General features: G+C 47.2%; 1 protein-coding gene across 3 annotated transcripts; it reads right to left on the bottom strand.

The window, feature by feature from the left end:
• Positions 1-1677: 1677 nt before the first annotated feature.
• TRIB3 (tribbles pseudokinase 3) lies at positions 1678-16607 on the bottom strand. Of its 3 annotated transcripts, none has more exons than XM_069243326.1 (4): positions 16228-16607; positions 10185-10460; positions 5576-5868; positions 1678-4843 (listed from the first exon to the last, which is right to left on the bottom strand). In XM_069243326.1, exons 2-4 carry the CDS (start codon positions 10458-10460, stop codon positions 4348-4350), a joined length of 1065 nt encoding a protein of 354 aa, XP_069099427.1. In that variant the 5' UTR covers positions 16228-16607; the 3' UTR covers positions 1678-4347. The 3 variants fall into 3 exon arrangements, with proteins under 3 accessions (XP_069099427.1, XP_069099425.1, XP_069099426.1); XM_069243324.1 differs by having other exon boundaries at positions 15634-16607; XM_069243325.1 differs by lacking the exon at positions 16228-16607 and adding an exon at positions 13146-14578.
• Positions 16608-17931: the final 1324 nt, after the last annotated feature.

Here is a 17931-nt window from a genome sequence, read left to right on the forward strand (position 1 = left end):
CACGCCAAAATAAACTGATCATTCAAAGAAATACATCACCAATTCGGATCCCCCATGGAATAACATCAGTTACCAAGTAGAGTACTTAAATCCTTTGTCCCATCACTTGTCCTATGGAGGCTTGCATAAGGCAACTTATTTCTCATAAACCTTCCCAGAATCCACCTCGGTCCTCTTAAGTTAGCCCTACCTGCCTTTGCAATGCAAGCTTCAGGAACCAGGACACTGTACACCTCAGTCCAGCCCTGATCACTCTCAGATTGGCATCCTGTCGAAGACAGTGGTTTATTCAAACTGTCCTGTGGAGTCCATAAAAGACTTCACTCCTGGGCAACATACAACCTGGATCACAACTGGTTGTCAATGGAGGCTTTAGCCCCAGCCGCTGTCCCATTATCCTTTAAACTTGAAATCACAACATTCAGAAAATGGTTCCATAGTTGTTTTGTCATGCAGATGGGGCATGCTATATCCATGGTAAAAATGCGTGATTACCTTACCACACACAGAACACTCACTATTGCCATAGATGTAGCACTTTGTATTCATAAACGGGAAACAACTTGCAGGAACTCTCTACTTCTCAATTATCACCAGTTGAAAGCTGGCAGCAACTGGTATGTTTTTTTGCTCTTCTGAGATGCATTTACAAAGAGGTAGTGGCACAGTTTTTGGTCTTCTTCAGGGCAAATATTCATTAGAGAAATATTTATGCTACAGTGTAGGAATTCTAATGTGCTCTGCATACCATGCACCATCTAAGTCTTGTCAGTAAGGCAAACAAAACTTGCTCTTCAACCTGTCCTGTGGGCGTAGCTCCACACCCTTGACATTCACCTCTGCAGTCTGGGAAAAGTTGAGGAGTGCACACCAGCACTGTGATATCAATACCGTTACCCCTGAATGAAGCGAAACCGTCAAACTTAATTTCAGGGTACACTGACTGCACTGGGCAGGGCGAGATGCCTGATCACTCCCAAAGCCCCAAAGCTGGTACATGTGTGATCTTGAGCAGGGTGATCTAAAGCAGTAATTCCCACCCTTTTGACTTTGTGGACCCCTGCTTTATCATTACTGGAACCCGAGGACCCCCACTGAATCATTTTTAGAATCCGGGGACCACCCACTGAGTCATTACTGAAAGATGGGGACCTAATCTGTTAATATTATTCAATTTTCTAAGCAGTTGTGGACCCCCAAGGGTCCCCGGACCACAGGTTGGGACCCACTGATCTAAAGGGACATTGGAGGCCCTCCTCCCTTGAGGGACCATGGAGTTCCTTTGGGCTGGCGGCATCAATGAGAACCTCCGGTCTTGCTGGGCTGTCGTGGCTCTAGTCTCGAGGAGTAAAACGGGTGAGTCTTACATCTTGAAGTATGAATATGCTGTTTTTAGGGACCATGGTGACGTCGTCTTGAGGAACCAATGACTTCCTGTCTTCAGAGACCCGGAAGGGCAACAAATCCCCCTGAGATGTAAAGTGTTTAACAACTGAACCCTTACACTCACTTTTACAGAAGGGGATAGAATGGGACAGGTGCCCTAGGCAGCTGCTCACGTCACTGTTGGGTCTGCTTGGGTGTTTGCATTGCATCTGCCTTTATGACAACTCCCTCTCACACCTGTTGACCTTGAAATACCGCCCTCCAATTCAGAAAGTAGCACGAGGACAAATATACAATTCAAAATTTTAATTTATCAAAAGACAAAAAATAAACACACATTACAACAAATAGACATCGCTCTGTAGTGAGAATGCGGTGACCGGGCACTAACACATCATAAATCCTGGGGTTAGGGGTTAAAAGGGCACTTGGTTGGTGCCGCGAGGTAAACACTGTGGGGGGAAGTTGGCACATCTCGGGTTAGGAATGTTTCTTAGGAGTGATGCAGGCACCTGCAGGAGAGATTGGGGTTCAAGGCACTGTTAAGAAGGCATTGGAGAGTAGACTGCTCACGCCACTGTTGATTAAAAGAAATGACCCTCCCTCCTCTTCATAAGGAATATTAACCAAAATTTTGGGTAAGAAGTATTCAGGAATATTTTGAACCTACAAGCCTGTACGCCACACTTTAGGGAGATACCTGTGGTCCCTTCTATCTACCATAGTTCAGAGAACCCCCAAACCATGGAGGATTGAAGGGAAGGCACTTGTGTACAAAATTTAAAGGCACTGAGTGTGTGTGTGTGTGTGTGTGTATATATATATATATATATATATATATATACCTGCATCAGTATGGTCAAAGAGACAGCTTAAGCGGACAGCTGCTGTATATATATATATATATATATATATATATATATATATATATATATATATATATATATGCTGCCCTTTTAGTATTAGTTTAAAGCTCTGAAGTGGCCCATGCTGGGGAGGGGCAGGGCCATGAGGGTTTTGGAAAACCTTTTATAGTCCATTTGAACACAACCTTTCAGCATCAATCAAGAGGAACCCCCACTTCTGCAAAGACTGAGTCGGAGTGCCATGGGTAGGCACGCAGGTCTTGCAGACCCCTCTGGAGTACATTTGAACACAATATGTCAGTATTTGTCACTCGTAGTGCACACTGCTGAGGAGAATTAAGCGAGGCTTAGCTTTATCCGATCTGCTGGTATACAGACATCAACAATTGGGTGTCACACAATTTTACATCTGTGATTCAGGCAAAAAAAACGCTGTTGAGCTCTGAGGTAAGTTGCCTCGTCTGATCTCCGCTGGTGTAGTGAGAGCCGTGGCTGCAAGCCAACTTTCAAGACGAACGTATTTGACATTACTTTAATGTGCCCTGTTTTACAACGCAGACATGGGCACCGCATAAGGTAAACATATGGACAGTTACATACAGTACACATAATTAGCTTTCCGTAATCCAAACCACCACCACCAGCGCCCACCCAGCAGCCCAGCAAGTGCTGTGACGCGCAAGAGAACAGCAACTCTGTGTGCAAACTGGATAGCAATTTGCCCAAGGGTTGACCCATACCTTCCCTCTGGGTTACCCATGATTTCTCCCTGGGTTGACCCTTGCCCTCTCCCTGGAGATGAGCCCTCTCTGGGTGGGCCTAGTGCTGCGATAGGTTTGCCTCATGACTGCTCCTTTCTTGGTTTGATTCTCTCCAGCTTGACCCATGTTCTCTCTCTGAGTTGACTCATGGCCGCGCTGGAGGAATGCATGCGCCTTTTCTGGGTGGAGCCATACCATCCTTGAAATCACTTATGGCCCCTGTCTAGAATCACCAACGAGTCGCTTTGTTTCACGCCCTCCCCTTTTCTGGCTTCAGCCATGACTAATCTCTATGGGTTGCCACATGAATCCTCTCTGGGGTGACCAATCACCTCACAAGGAATGGAGTCATGCTCGCTCACTGAGTTAACCTGTGGCCTCTCTCCGAGTTCACCCACAACCTCCCTCCTAGCTGACTACTAACTTATTGCGCTCTAGTGGCCTCTGGAATGGAACAGGATATTTCAGAATGGGGGGGTGTACAGCACAGCAAGAGGGGTGTGAGAAAACCCAGGGAGAGTGATAAGGGGAGACCAGAAAGGATAACATTCTCTAGTACCGCCTCCCGGCCTTGTTTAGGTCCTGGGTACAATCAGTTGCTGACCCGTACACGACTCTGTTCCATACCTATTGTGGACTGGAGGCTTAGGTCTGCGGGTGAAAACTGATATTCCTTCGTAGGTCAAACCACATATGGATAGGGCAAGGTCAGCCAAGGTCCTTTGGTTCCCTGCTGACACAAGAGGGGAATTCTGACCAAAGTGAAAAATACAGAATGCTAAACTGGGGACCGGTGTTAGGAAGCGTGGCCGAGTGAAAATCAACCAGAGAGAGTGTTGTTCAACAAAATCTGCTCTGAGTCAGTGCTTCAGCACACAAACAGTATGTAGAATATGCTGCTATAGTGCTCCCCCCCAGCAAAAGAGTCCTGCTATCTGGTATAGGTAAACCAAGTCACTGCTGATACTCTGGGATAACCCTCACTAAAAAAGGCTACCCACACATCTCTGACGGACAGAAGTTTCTTCACAAGTCAAAAACATGAAATAATCCAAGCCAGATATAAAAGTAGGGTGCTGGTTCCTTCACGTCTGGATTATGGCACAAGGCACTGGCTGCATGGAGGCACTTTGGTGTATGGAAACAATCCTTCTTGGTTTCCACCCGCTAGGAGGCATTTTAAAACACTTCTGGTTCCAGAGGTCTCTACGAGGTTGGGTGATGGAGTCCTCCAGTGAAAGGCAGACAGTCCCTACTGCCTTCCCTTTGCTCTAGCCCATCAAGGCTGTCAGACCCACTTGACACTGGTTAGCATCAAACAAGAACTGTATTTTTTAGCTATAAAGGGCCTGATCTTCTTCTTCACCGTCATACTGATCCTCGCAGATCTTAAATTCAGGTACCTCTTGGTCATGTCCCGTTTCATCAGATGGATGCAGCCGGCAGTCCTCCAACATTGCATCCGTGGCCAAAAGCCAGGGGTGGAGCAGGATGCCCTGGGCAGTGAGTCTCTCTGTGGGGTCCTTGCGCAGGATGCTGTGGATCAAGCATCGCGCCTTGGGCGACAGGCAGTCTGGGATGGAGAAGACCCCCTTACGGATCTTGTTGAAAAGCGAGGCGGGATTTGTGTCTTCAAATGGGTAACGCCCCACCAGCATTGTGTAGAGAATGACACCGAGGCTCCAGATGTCTGCAGCCTTCCCTGAGTAACTGTCCATGCTGAGGATCTCTGGACCCACGTAGGCCGGACAACCATGCTTGTCAGACAAGGAGTCCTCCGGGCCATCCAGGAGGTGGCAATCCTCTAGGTTCTCCAGCACCACCTTTGTCCTGGTGAAAAAAAGATAAAAGGGTAAGTTACAAACCCAAAATCAGATTCTCCACTTGCAAACGTGTGCATGTTAAGTTCACGTATCAACAGGCGTGCGCACTCGCAGACACACACACCGACAATTTCACAAGTGGCTGCACAAAAAGTTACAGTCACTTCTGAAATCTCAAATTCAAACAGAAGCACTGAAATCAGCATCAGGGTCTGTCGATCTCAAATTGGAAATAAAATACTGTAATCCGCTCTTCCCTCTCACACTCATGGCCTCTAGACGCCCTATGTGTTTAGGGCTGAGAAATATCAAACAACACTTCTTTAAGGCAGAGAGTACAGCAACAGTTAGGGCAACTACAATTCATGCCTGCTCACCACATTTGTGACTGCCACTGCCGCCACACTGAAAAATGCCAAGAGACTCCAAGCTCCACCCACCAGATGTACTGGGAGAAGGCCCCACCAAATATCACTGCTAAAAAAGGCAGCCTTGAACACTCAATGTCCCTCAAGAGCAATGCGGCACTGTATGTCCCACAGAGTGTCAAATGGAAACTGGCTCTGCCCTTATAGATTCACTGCTCTTACTCTCTCTCAGCCCTTTCTTTCCTTCCACCAGGACCAGTGAACTAACCCTGTGCCCCCCTCACCACTATACCTCACGGGTAGATGGCAATTTTCTTATAGGTCTGTTTATGAATAGGCAACAATTGTTTGATTCAACAATGGCCGCTCACCTTTCCTTGTCCCTGAAGATGAATTTGCGTAGCTTGAGGTCCCTCAGAAGGACCCCTTCGGCGTGGCAGTGTGCCACAGCCTCTGCCATTTGTCTGAAGATGGTGGCCACCTCCCGCTCCGGTAGACGCTTGCGCTGTCGTATGTGAGAGTGCATATCACCATGGCCCGGTTCCTGGAAGATGTAGGCACTTTGGTCCCCGAGGATTATCTCAGCCATAGGAGCAATGTTGGGGTGAGGAGGCAGGCGGCCGTACGGGGCTGTAACCTTGTGGTAATTTTTCATGGTGTATACCTGAAAGGGAAAGAGCATGTGAGAAATTGCTGGGTATGGGAGAGTGAAAACATTGGCCAAAATCAACACCAACCAAAGCTTTAGCTGAGACTTGATTAAATGGTTAGATTGAGGTGTGGTCCTGAGATTAGGTGGATATTCTGTTTTTAGGTCTGGTGTTTGCCAAGGCCTAGTGATGTTACTTAATTATATCTATAAGATATTTGCTTTCAGGCACTTACAGCTAGGCCACTCCATCGATTTGTGTCATTCACATTTTATTTCCTCCACTACAGCATGGGTCACTAGGTCAACCCACATCAGTCACTGGCTTACTTCATCACGAGTGATGGCGTTCTGCCCTTTCACAAGGAGCACATGAACACTCAAAATAGTTCCCTTAAGTACTAGTAACGTGTACTTTTTTAGGCTAAAAAATATTTGGGGTTTTAGCCCCATTTTTTTATATTAACGAGATCTCACTAGCTTCTCCAGCCATAAAGCTTTCCAAAATCCATGACAAAATAAGAATTGATAAAGCCAATAGACTGGCGGCCAATGCCTTTGCCACAGTTTATTTAGGTTAAGATGTGGCCCACTTGCTTAACTGAGATTTGGTCTAGGGGTCAAGCGTCTGAATGTGGAACCAAGAGTTAATCTAGTTACTTCCAGTTAGCAAGCAGAAGTTCTTACAAAGAGCAGTGTTAGTACCTATTTAATAACTAGACCTCACATTCGACTGCCTTGCCTCGCTCTTACCTGCTTTTCAGAGCCACCGACCGACATGTTGGCACATCTTTCAATTTCCCTCTCGGTACATTCTCCTGTTATTATCCCCCCAAAAGAGGAAATACCCCTTTTGGTTGAAATTATGATGTGGGAGGTACCTGAGTTTTCCGGATATCACAGGAATGATGATATGTGCAGGCACATAAAGGCCAGGAGGCCAGTCTGCTCGGCTTGGTTCTCTACTTTCTAATGAATCGCTAACTTTTGGTTGGGGTCTTTTTCTTATCAGGCCCCCAACATGTAGACCATTAAACAAAAATGAGGAACAAAAACACTCTGCAATTTACATTTGCACTGGGCTCCTTTTTCATTTTGTGCTTGGTGTACACGTATTTGCAAAAACCTAGTATTTATGCCTGCTTTCCATGCATTTGCCACGGTGTAAGATTGTTGTAAAAATCCGTTGTTTTTATTATTAAGAGCACAGGCACTCCTGCTAACAAGTGTAACAGCAGCCAAGAAAAAACTAGAATATAAAGACCGCACGTGTACTTTTTGTAAAAAAGAAAATGGAGTCCAAGATTTTAATCATGTTGTTTTAGTCTGTCCAGCTTTACAATCTAAAAGAATTGGGTTTTTTATGTCCTGTTTTTCGTAATGCCGGGATAATATCGGCTAAAGAAGCACAGACTAGTAGCACCGCGAACTCAGGATATTGGTTTTAATGTTTTTAAACGTTTTTTAGAGGTTTATTTTTATCTGCACACTAACTTTGATGTGTTCCTGTTTTGTAAAGTGATCTTACTCTGAGCTATTTCTTTCTATGTATGTGATTCTTTATACTATATGATCTCTGTGGAAATCTTTATAAAAAGACGTATGATGATGATATTTGTTAATACCTGCAAAACCTAAGCACCCACAAATAGCCCTAGTTGCCTCCTCACTAAAAAAGGGAAACCTGTGCACGCCTGTGTTTTAGCGCCGTACCCGGCCCTGAAAGGGCCACTAGTTTTGACTTCCAACATTACTCAAGGATGCTGAACAATCGGATCTACTTCATAATTTTCTACAGTTGGGAAAAACATCTTTCCTCGCTCAAAATGTCCCCAACTGCCTTTCTGGCTGGTGCCTTGGATCAAAGTCTTCAGGTGAGTTTTTTTAAGTGCACGTCACAGAGCGGTTGCCTTTTTTTTTCTTCCACAGTTTTGACCTCGTCCTGACTTTCAGATTGGTGGATTTACTCTTTGGATTGTTGCCCAGATGTGTGCACTCCTGCATCAACGCCTTTGACCGCTTGATGGCAGCAACAAGCAACGTTTGGTAGCTTCTGTTGTTACTTGGTGCAGAGCTCCTGCAGGCTCGGGCCTTAGCAAGCATGGTTGTAATAACAGTTCCAAATGCCTTAATTAAGCAATGCTATTCCTCACAGCTGTGCTTTTACAGGGTCATTTAATTTATCGTTTTATTTTCTGAACGATGTTTTACAGACCCTACGAATCCCAAAACCTATCAGGGCATAGTGCACATTTTTAGAACGAGGACAGAGACAGTGTTACATTTAACTTTCAACAGAGTTGCAAAGCCCTCCCGGCAAGTGAGCCTACAAATTTAAAAACATTCAGAATATTCCGGCAGTAAGATCTCGAAATATGGTTCTAAATAGCATATATATGGCATCAAATAGGTGAGAGCAAAACTCGAGTTGTCTATGATTCAGAACCTGAAGTGAAAACCATAAACGTTATCCATCTGAGAGCCTTGTTACAGCAGCTAGCAATTCCTTTAGAATTCATGTGATGCTGCAATCTGAGCATTAAAAGCCTGACTCTAATTTCTTTATAATCAAGGACTTGTGATACAGTCCGCCACCAATAATAAAGAAATAACACCAGAAGTCAACTCTAAAAACTTAATAGAGTGGAGATCTGACATTACAGTGCCTGCTGCCAGGGGTGAAAGGCAGGCCAGGTCACGGGGCATAATAAAGGAGCTGTTCAAACAGCGGAAATGAAACATTGATTTTCTTTCTTCTGCTCTGTTCTTCTAGTTATAAAATGGGGAGGTAAAGGGGGGATTTATAGCAACGTTTATTTTTACACTCCTAAGGTATTTATAGAAAAGAATCGTTCTGTGTGTTTCTCCTCAGCTTTTTTTTAATTACTTGCATTAAACTGATTTTAATATCTTTCCCAACAATTATCTAAGAGCTTTTTTCTGCGTTTAATTTTGCACCAGATTAATTTTATTTTTCATGTTTCCAGACACGCTAAGGATTAAAGTGGTTTGTGGGAAAGGTGAGACCCTCACGGGTGAGTAGTGCGCTTTACAAATCCCTGATTGATTGATTGATTCTGTGACCATGAACAAAGCATGCCCTGAAACCCATTATAAGGTACTGCAAGTCACCTTGCAAATCCCTAACCTTATAAAGGACTCTGCCTCCGTCCTTGTTCTTCTATATCAGTAGTCTCCAAACTTTTTAATGCTGCGCCCCCCCAGTTGGAAAAAAAAAATCATTGGGCCCTTCTCAGAATTTTTCACAATTATTTTATAAAGATGGCAATGTTTGAATATGTCTAGGCTGATTTAAACACTGCAGTTAAGTACTGTTACCTTTTTAAAAATGCAATAACATGCTTCTACTTAAAACAAAGGCCTGTTATCTGTATAATGCTTCTTTTGCCCCCCCCCCTAGGGACCCCCCACCAGTTTGTAGACCTCTGTTCTTTATGGTCAAGGAACCTTGTGGTGACTTGCAATATCCTTATAATGTAAAGCAGGGGTTACTTTGTCACATATATGCAACATGTAGCAACAATAGGGAACAACTTTTGTTTACCACTGTTGCTGTGTCACAACAGTGAATAACAGGGTAATGGGATGTTGTATCTGATATACATGAAAGGGGGTCTCTCTGACAGCAACTTGTAACAAATGCTTTCCTGAAAAGCGTAAATTTGTTTTTGAGTTTTGAAACTTGAACACATTCTTTAGACAAGGAATGTACGGTCCAGCAGTGCTATCTCTGGTTGCTCAGATGTTAGTAAAGTATGTCTGATGGAAGAGATAGTCCCTAGGTTGCTCAGATGTTAGAGATTTAAGCCTTTGACAGCAGAGCCCTCTCTCTGAATGCTCAAACATTAGAGGTAGGTCTGAGAGCTGCGCTATCCCACAGGATGCTTAAGTTAGATGTGCATGTCTGACAACAGAGCTACTGTTAGGTTACTGAGATGGTAGAAATGTATATCTGACAACAGAGCTATCATCAAGTTGCTGGGATGAAAGAGATGCATATCTGTCAGCAGAGCTATTCCTGAGATTTCACAGATTTTACAAGCAGTGCTTTAATTGGGTGGGTCCTGAGTACCAGCACTTTTTTATTTGGAGAGGGAAGTACCTGCACTTCTCTAGAAAAACGTAATACTTTTAATCAGAGAGTACCAGCACTTCTATTTTCCCATTTCAAGCACTGGTTACAAATACATGACTGACTGCACGGTTACCCCCAGGTTGCACTACGATTAGAAAAGGAAGTCTGACAGAGTTACCCACTAGTCCATGATCTGAAGTTCCCTGCCCAGGGCTGGGAGAGGAGAGGTACTCACCTTGCAGATGTAGGGTTCCTCTGTATGCTTGTGCACTGCAAGGTACACGTTCTGCCTCTCCTGGTGGTCCAACAAGGTGTATGGTCCTATCCTGGAGATGGTGCGTTCCTGGGGCGCAGCACAGGAGGGCCGAGGAAGGGGGCGCAGACATGGTGCCAGTCCAGGCTGGGGGCCAATCCGTGGCCGCTTACATCTGGGCGTGTCGGAGTCCTCTACGTCAAGGCGCTTCCTGCTGAGAAGAGCCGCTCTAGGCACATTGTGCACATTTAAGCTCATCTAGAGGGAACAGAAAAAAATAGGACATTGGTTCTGGAGAGCAGGACTCTAGAAGCTCAGGGTAGAAACTCGAGGCCTGCATGGCTCCTGTTTAGACGTGAGGCATGCGTGTCTGTCGCATGTTCATCAGTGAAGCCTGATGCCTCGTGTTTAGCAGTTAAGGCGCTATATCTCATGTTTAGTTGTGAGGTCCGCGTCCTTCGTGTTAACTAGTGACTCCCATGTGTCTCGTTTTTAGTAGTGAGGCCTGCCTGGCTTGTGTTTAGCAGTGAACCCCGTGTGTCCTCATTAGTAGTGTGACGTATGTGTGCCGTGTTCAGCAGGGAGGCGTGTCTTACTTGTGTTTAATAGTGAGGCCTGTTTGTCTCGTGTTCAGCAGAGAAGCTTGTTTGTCTGGTGTTTGTTTACTAGTGGGGCCTGTTTGTCGAGTGTTTAATAGTGAGGCATATGTGTCTGTCTTGTGTTTAGTAGTGAGGCCTATTTGTCGAGTGTTTAATGGTGAGGCATCTGTGTCTGTCTTGTGTTTAATAGTGAGGCCTGTTTGTCTCGTGTTCAGCAGAGAAGCTTGTTTGTCTAGGGATTGTTTACTAGTGGGGCCTGTTTGTCGAGTGGTTAATAGTGAGGCACCTGTGTCCTCTTGTGTTTAGTAGTGAGGTATCTGTGTATGGCCTTCAGCAGAGGCCTGCTTACCTGGTGTTCAGCATGGAGGCCTGTCTGTCTCTTGTTCGGTGGGAAGGCCAGTGTGTCTAGTGCCTAGCTCCGAATTCACTCAGCCTTCTACTTAGCAGGGAGGCGTGTGGGTCACCTTGTCTTGTGTGTGTTTATCACTGAAGCCTGTGTGTCACTACAGCTGGTGATTTCAGCAGTGTCTGTGTTCACGAGGTCTCTCACTGCGGCGCAGCGCTATATATAGCAGTGAGGTGAGTGTAGAGGTATGACTAGGCTGGTGTTTCAGGCAGATGGCATAATTTCGGGATGAGCTGCATGACTTGGGTGTGCCAGTGTGTCACGGCTCGTGAGTAATGTCCGAGTGGTGCACCGTTAAGGTCTGTGGTTTTGTGTCACTCTCTCAGTGGCGTGTCAGCGCCATGTTTAACAGTGAGATGAGCGCACTCGTGTCATAATGGCGTGCCTATACATTTTTGCCGACATCTAAAAATGTCTAGGGAGTTTTTCCATTTGCCCTCGTGAGGCTCAGGGAAGTGTACGTCGTCAAGGTTATCCTGGGAGGGCAGAGGCTATAAGGTGGCTGTGACCCCGATATCTAGGGTGAGTTGTGATGAATAGAGTAACACAGGTTGTTCAGATGTATTAAATCTCACGCACTGGGAGTGAGTTGTACGGCCCGGATCCGCGCCCTCGCCTGTGACATGCCACACCCACCACACTGACATTAAGGTGGGGTCTCAACTACATGACCCCCAAATTCTATTTTAAAACGTACATTATTGCTCCAGAGGTCTCAAATTCAGCTCTTGTCTGCCGCTTGGACCCCCACGTGTTTTCACTGCTGTCGGGACCTCCACGTCCTTCCTTTGCAAGTGCAAGGTCGAAAGATATAGCAAATGCAGCGTTAAAAGTTAGGGGTGCAGCCCCCCTCTCCCCGATCCTTATAGCACTGCAGCTGCCTTTGACACTGAAACCCGCAGGGCGCTTCAGAGGGATATTCACACCAGCACCTCAGCACGGGCAGGGGCTGTAAACAGGAGGTCCCCCCCTCCCCCAACCCCCTTTTCTGGGTGGTCTTTCTGGGGATGAACCCTCTTTACAAACCGGATACATATCAGCTCGCCCCAGGCACGACATTTCCGAACACACAAACCCTCCTTCCCCCCATTCCTGATAAGTCTCTCCAGTTTTTATATAGCGCGAACTCGACCCGGCGGGATTGGAGCGCTTTACATTATACAAAGACACATTCATCCAGTTTTCATAGGCGCGGCGACTTCACCCTGTTTCCCCAGCTCCATACTTGGCAATTCTGGCATTTATGCCACATGCCCTCCCCTTCCGCACTCAGCCCGCTGTAATGGGTACCCTTCCAGTGCTTTCACGCACACCCTTCACCCCCCACAGCGCCCACTGAGTGAATGTACCGTATACATACATTAGTGAATACACGCGTGGGGCACTATACGCTTCTAGAAGACTATCTTCTGCTGTAAGTCACAGACCCACGCACCGCAGCGCCAAAGTTACCACAACCAGGAAAAGCTAGAAAGCGGTGTTCTGCGGTATAGCGCATGGACGCACCCAGCGCAAGTCCCAAATTACCAGTCACCAGAAAAAACTTGAAGACTGTTCTGGTGTCTAGCGCATAGATGAACGCAGCGCCACACAAAAGATGCCATAACCAGGAACACTTGAAGACTGGTTTTCCTGTAAACCCCATAGATGAACACAGTGGCTCGCCAAAGTTATCCACGCCAGGAACAACTAGAGGCCTGTGTTCTGCGCCCAGACGCACCCAGCGCCACACGAGTGTTACCAACAACCAGGAAGAAAGTGAAGACGGTTCTGGTGTATAGCGCATTGATGAACGCAGCCCCACACAAAAGTTACCAACAACTAGAAACTATAGAGGGCTGTACTCTGCTGAATAGCGCATAGACGCACCCAGCGCCACACGAGTTAGCAGCAACCGGTGAAAAATGAAACTTAAGGTCCCACGGGAGAAGCCCTTACCTCCGGGAGTCGGCTCGGTGTGGGGAGCGAGACGGGTCTGCGTCCTTAGAGGGAGAGACAGCTGGTTGATGTGATGCAGAATAGGTGAGGGCGGAGACCCCAGGAGAGAGCTATAAAGCCCCCCAGGTGTGGCTGTGCCAGGATGCGACAGCCCCAGTCTGCACTGATTGAATCAGGCCCCATGTCTGGCACCCCCACCCCTCTGCGAGGCAGACACTCTCGCCCCCCCGGGGGCGGGGTGAGAGATGCCCCTGCTGGAAGTGCGCTGAGCTGGAGGAGGCCTCCCTGGGGTGCCGGGAGGAAGTCAAGCCTTCCTGCCACGGAGAGGAAGAGGAAAGGCGTCTGTTCCTCGGAGTATCAGCGGATGTCGCAATCCCCCTGCTTCGTATTCCCAGGGATGGATGACAAGTGCTGGGGGGAGGGTACCTTAACCCGTGCCCGGCTTCAGAGTTCAGTGTCAGCAGCTGGCCGAGGGCTACGGGAGAGCTGGGGCCACTGTCCTCTGAGACCCCCCGATAGTTCGGGATTACAGTCCGCTCGTCCAGACGCAAGGAGAGGGACTCACAGCCCATACAGATGGCATTTAGCTCTTCCTACGCGAGCGGTGCCTGGGCATACCAACTATGAGGAAGGCATGTGCCTCAGACCACACAATGTGATCTGGTGAAGAATGCGTTATTGAATCCCAGGTCCCCAAGTTTCAGAGCCGGCAACGAGAGCGCATCTCAATGAACCCAGGAGGGGACCATGTCTTAACTTAATAACAACTCCACCTAAAAGACCAGACCGCGTCTCACGTGAACACTTTGAGCACATATGTGCCTCTAGTCCACACTGCAACCTCTAGACCACTTGACAACTTAACCAGTAATCACGACTCATCTTATTCACTGAGCCACCTCTCACCAGACAGACCACATCTCAACCACTAGACCATGTTGTAACCACTAACCACATCTCAACATAATGGCCAGACCACGTCTAAACCACCAGATCACATCTCAACTGAACCACTAGACCAACACACTGCATACACCTGACCACATCTCAAGCCAACCATCTCAAGCCAACAAGTGCACACTGAACAATTGATCAGCCACCGGATCACTTGCAACATATTCAGCACATCTTAACACACCACACAACAACCACTAGATGACATCTCAACCACTAGACCACATCTCAACACACCACATAGCAACCACTAAAGGACATCTCAAACACTAGACCACACATCAACCACCACAACACATCTCAACCACCAGACCACACAGCAACCACCACAACACATCTCAAACACACAGCAACCACTACACCACATCTCAACCTTGAGATCACAGAGCAACCACTAGACCACATCTCATCCACAATACCACGTAGCAGCTACTAGACCACATCTCAACCACTAGACCACACAGCAACCCTTAGACCACATCTCAACCACTAGACCACACAGCAACCCTTAGACCACATCTCAACCACTAGACCACCCAGCAACTACTAGATCATTGCTCAGCCACCAGACCACAGCAACCAGTAGACCACATCTCAACCACTAGACCACATCTCAGCCACTAGAACACACATAAACCATCAGACCACATCTCAACCACCAGACCACACAGAAACCACTAGATGACACAGCAACCACTAGACCACATCTCAAAATTCCCACAAGGTCTCAACAAAATCACTAGACCACCTTTCAACTAAAATAATGTCTTATATTAACCACTCACTCATCCACATATCAATTTATTCAGGAAATTATATCCCAACCACAAAACCTCTCCTCTATCACTGGACCCCACCTCAGCATAACCATGAGACTGTAGCTTCCCCACTGCGCCACATCTTGATGTAATCCCTGGACCACATATCAGCATAACCACAATTTAAGCACAAGACCACTTATCAGTGTAAGTACTGACCCACCTTAATCATTAGAACACATACTGACATCACTGTACGACCACATCTTAATTTAACCATTAAATAATATATATATATATACATACATATATAGACATGTATGTATATGTAACAGCACACCTGTTTTCTTAATTTAATCACTAAACTACATATCAGTATCGCCAGAGACCACATTTTAAGTCTAATCACACCACCAGACTTTAGCTTAACAGTTAAATCCAAGTTTACTCATTAAAATACATGTCATTCTAACCACAAAACCACGTCTCAATTTTATCACACGGCCACAGCTCTGAGTAACCACTAGGCTACTTTTGGTCTAGCTGATTCATGGGAGAGCAGCGGCTTTTAGGACAGGGTGGTGGGCTGTGTCCAGGTCCCTGGGACGGGAGGTGTCCAGGGTCCCAGAGCAGCTCCTCCTCCACAGAGTCGATGAGTAGAGGGACAGCGAGACTATACCTGGGACTGTCCTGAAGTAAAGACAGAGGACTGACCAAGAGAGTAGAGACCAATAATACGCACTACTTAGCCAAAGTCAGAACAAAGGAATGCTTACCTGGTCACCTCCCCAGGCCAGCACAAGGCGCGTGAGCTGGCCAAGAGTTGTTGCTGTGCCCAGGTCACGTAAGTGTAGTTAGGATTCCAGGGCCAACGAAGGGTAGGGGGGTGCCCAATCCAGCGATGCCCGGTCTAACGAAGGGTGGTGACTGTTTCTGATCAGGGAAGAGTAGTTATCCTCAGGCCAGCGATGCCCAGGTCAGTGAAGAGTGGTGAATACTGGCAGACTAGCAAAGAATAGCGGTTGTGCCAAGGCCAGGGATGCCAAACTCATAAAGAGCTGGTACTGTACCAGGGCCAGGGGAGGGTAGTTGTTTTGCTAAGGCCAGTGAAGAGTAGATGGTGTGTCCATTCAGTGCCAGGCTTGCGAAGCTTGGTAACTATTTCCAGTCCAGTAACCAGTAGATTCAGTACCAAGTGTCCACAATGCCCAAGTCAGCAAAGCGCGTTTTTTTGTGCCAGGAGCAGTAATGAGCAGATAAAATGCCCACTCGAGTTGTGATCATTCAAGATGCCACGGTCAGCACAGGACGGATACTTAGAGGTGCCCAGGTACACTGCCCCGGGTGTGATAGACGCGCTGCCAGCTCACCTCGCACAAGTACAGTCCTCCGGGCGCTCTCCAGCCTGGGTGATGCGGACAGGGGTGGCTTGGTGTGCCCCTGGGTGCTGTCGGGTGTAAGAGGGTCCTGGGTGGGGGAGGGAGGAGCAGGGAAGGTGTCGCCCAGGTGTTGCTGGATGTGTGGGCACGCTGAGCATCCAACCCGGGCGAGCAGGGCTCAGGGAAAGAGCAGAGTGGCACTCGCCCTCCCTTTCTGACGGCCAGCACTCCCTCTTTGCCTCCGAGCCCTCCCTCTTTCCCTGACAGTCACCCCTTTGCTCCTCCCCTCGGTATGATGTAAATCCGAGCTAACGTGAGTTGCTCGCTGCTTTCGCTTCTCGTTCTGAGTCAGAGAGCCCGGCTGATGATGCACTCGCCCCCTATTGCAACATCCTCGCTCTCCAGGCCTCGCGCCGCCCCCTCCACGGTGTGCTGAAATCCTACCCGCCCACCCCATGATGACATGCGGAGATCCTGTATGCAATCACGGCAGCCGGTGCCAAGCGCCGCCCAGCGGGGATTGCACGCAGCGAGGCCGAGATTACGCTCACTGTGACTGGCGATTGCAGCATGGACCGGGAGGGCGCCTGCTGCTGGACTCAGGGGCGTAGCTTCCATTGGTGCAGCAGGTGCAGTGCACCGGGTCTCAGAGGCCTGAGGGGGCCATCAAATCCTGGTCGATGCTATAATGCAAACAGCGGGCTAGGGGCATTTCCTTCCTTTATTAGTTAACCAATTAGTCAATTAATTACGTAAATAGTTAAGGCCCTTGAGACATTGGCAACCCTACTGCTACTGGTCCTAGCAGTGCTATACCACCCTGGCGCATGCACTGTGCACTCGCAGTGGAGTAGCACAATTCTCCAGTGCTGGCATGGCACCCTGGTTCTGTATGGCACCCTGTCACTGCTTCTGCACAGCACTGGTGGTAGAACCATTTTCAAAGTGGGGGTGCTGGCTAGTGAGTCATTGCACTGTTCAGCAGCCCCCCGCATCACATGGATATTAAACAATTGTGATTCTGAACCTGTAATTCTACAAGTAGCCACACCTTTCTTTCCAAGGACCATGCCCCCCATTGTATTGTATTGTAATAGTATTTATATAGCGCTTACTACCCTTGACGAGGCGTCGAAGCGCTTTTCAGCGAGTAGCACGCTACTCCGGAACCCAACAAGAATTAGTGATGGATTGTCACCACCGCCAATATTTTTGAAAAAATTGGGTTTACTGGTGTATGTTAAAGGATATTTTCTCACAAATGTAAATGCAAAGTGATATGGAACCCTACTTTATAGAAAGTACCTTCACTATTGAACAAGCTTCCTGTCCAAGAAGGGGGATGAGAAATAATCACTGGAAATTCAAACCCTCGACTCAATAAGTTACATTATTGTAGTTTCTTTAAAGACAGGTCTTACAACGACTAGAAAAAACATTGTGGATCCCAGGCAGCAACTGACCTGCACGTGAAAGTCAGACTTCCAAACGGTTGGATTTACAACCCTACAAGGAATTCCAAAAGGTGACCTTGCTGTCATAAAATCTTTTATTTTCATCTCATATTTCCCCAAGAACATCTACTATTATAAAGCAATAAATAGCATTCACTGGGTTGGGAATGCGCCCTTAAAGACACAAATGCCTTGAAAGTTTGTGAATGTCCAGAAAGACATGCATTTGTAGGCATCCACA

This window comes from Pleurodeles waltl, chromosome 7, assembly GCF_031143425.1.
Source record: "Pleurodeles waltl isolate 20211129_DDA chromosome 7, aPleWal1.hap1.20221129, whole genome shotgun sequence".
NCBI classification, from domain to species: Eukaryota; Metazoa; Chordata; class Amphibia; order Caudata; family Salamandridae; genus Pleurodeles; species Pleurodeles waltl.

Bases quoted from the DNA above. Each gene is read 5' to 3' on its own strand.
- TRIB3 (XM_069243326.1), bottom strand. From the start codon at position 10,460: ATGAGCTTAAATGTGCACAATGTGCCTAGAGCGGCTCTTCTCAGCAGG. The intron at 5,869-10,184 runs GTGAGTACCTCT...TTTCCCTTTCAG, and splicing joins AGGAACCCTACATCTGCAAG to GTATACACCATGAAAAATTA. The intron at 4,844-5,575 runs GTGAGCGGCCAT...TTTTTTCACCAG, and splicing joins ATCTTCAGGGACAAGGAAAG to GACAAAGGTGGTGCTGGAGA.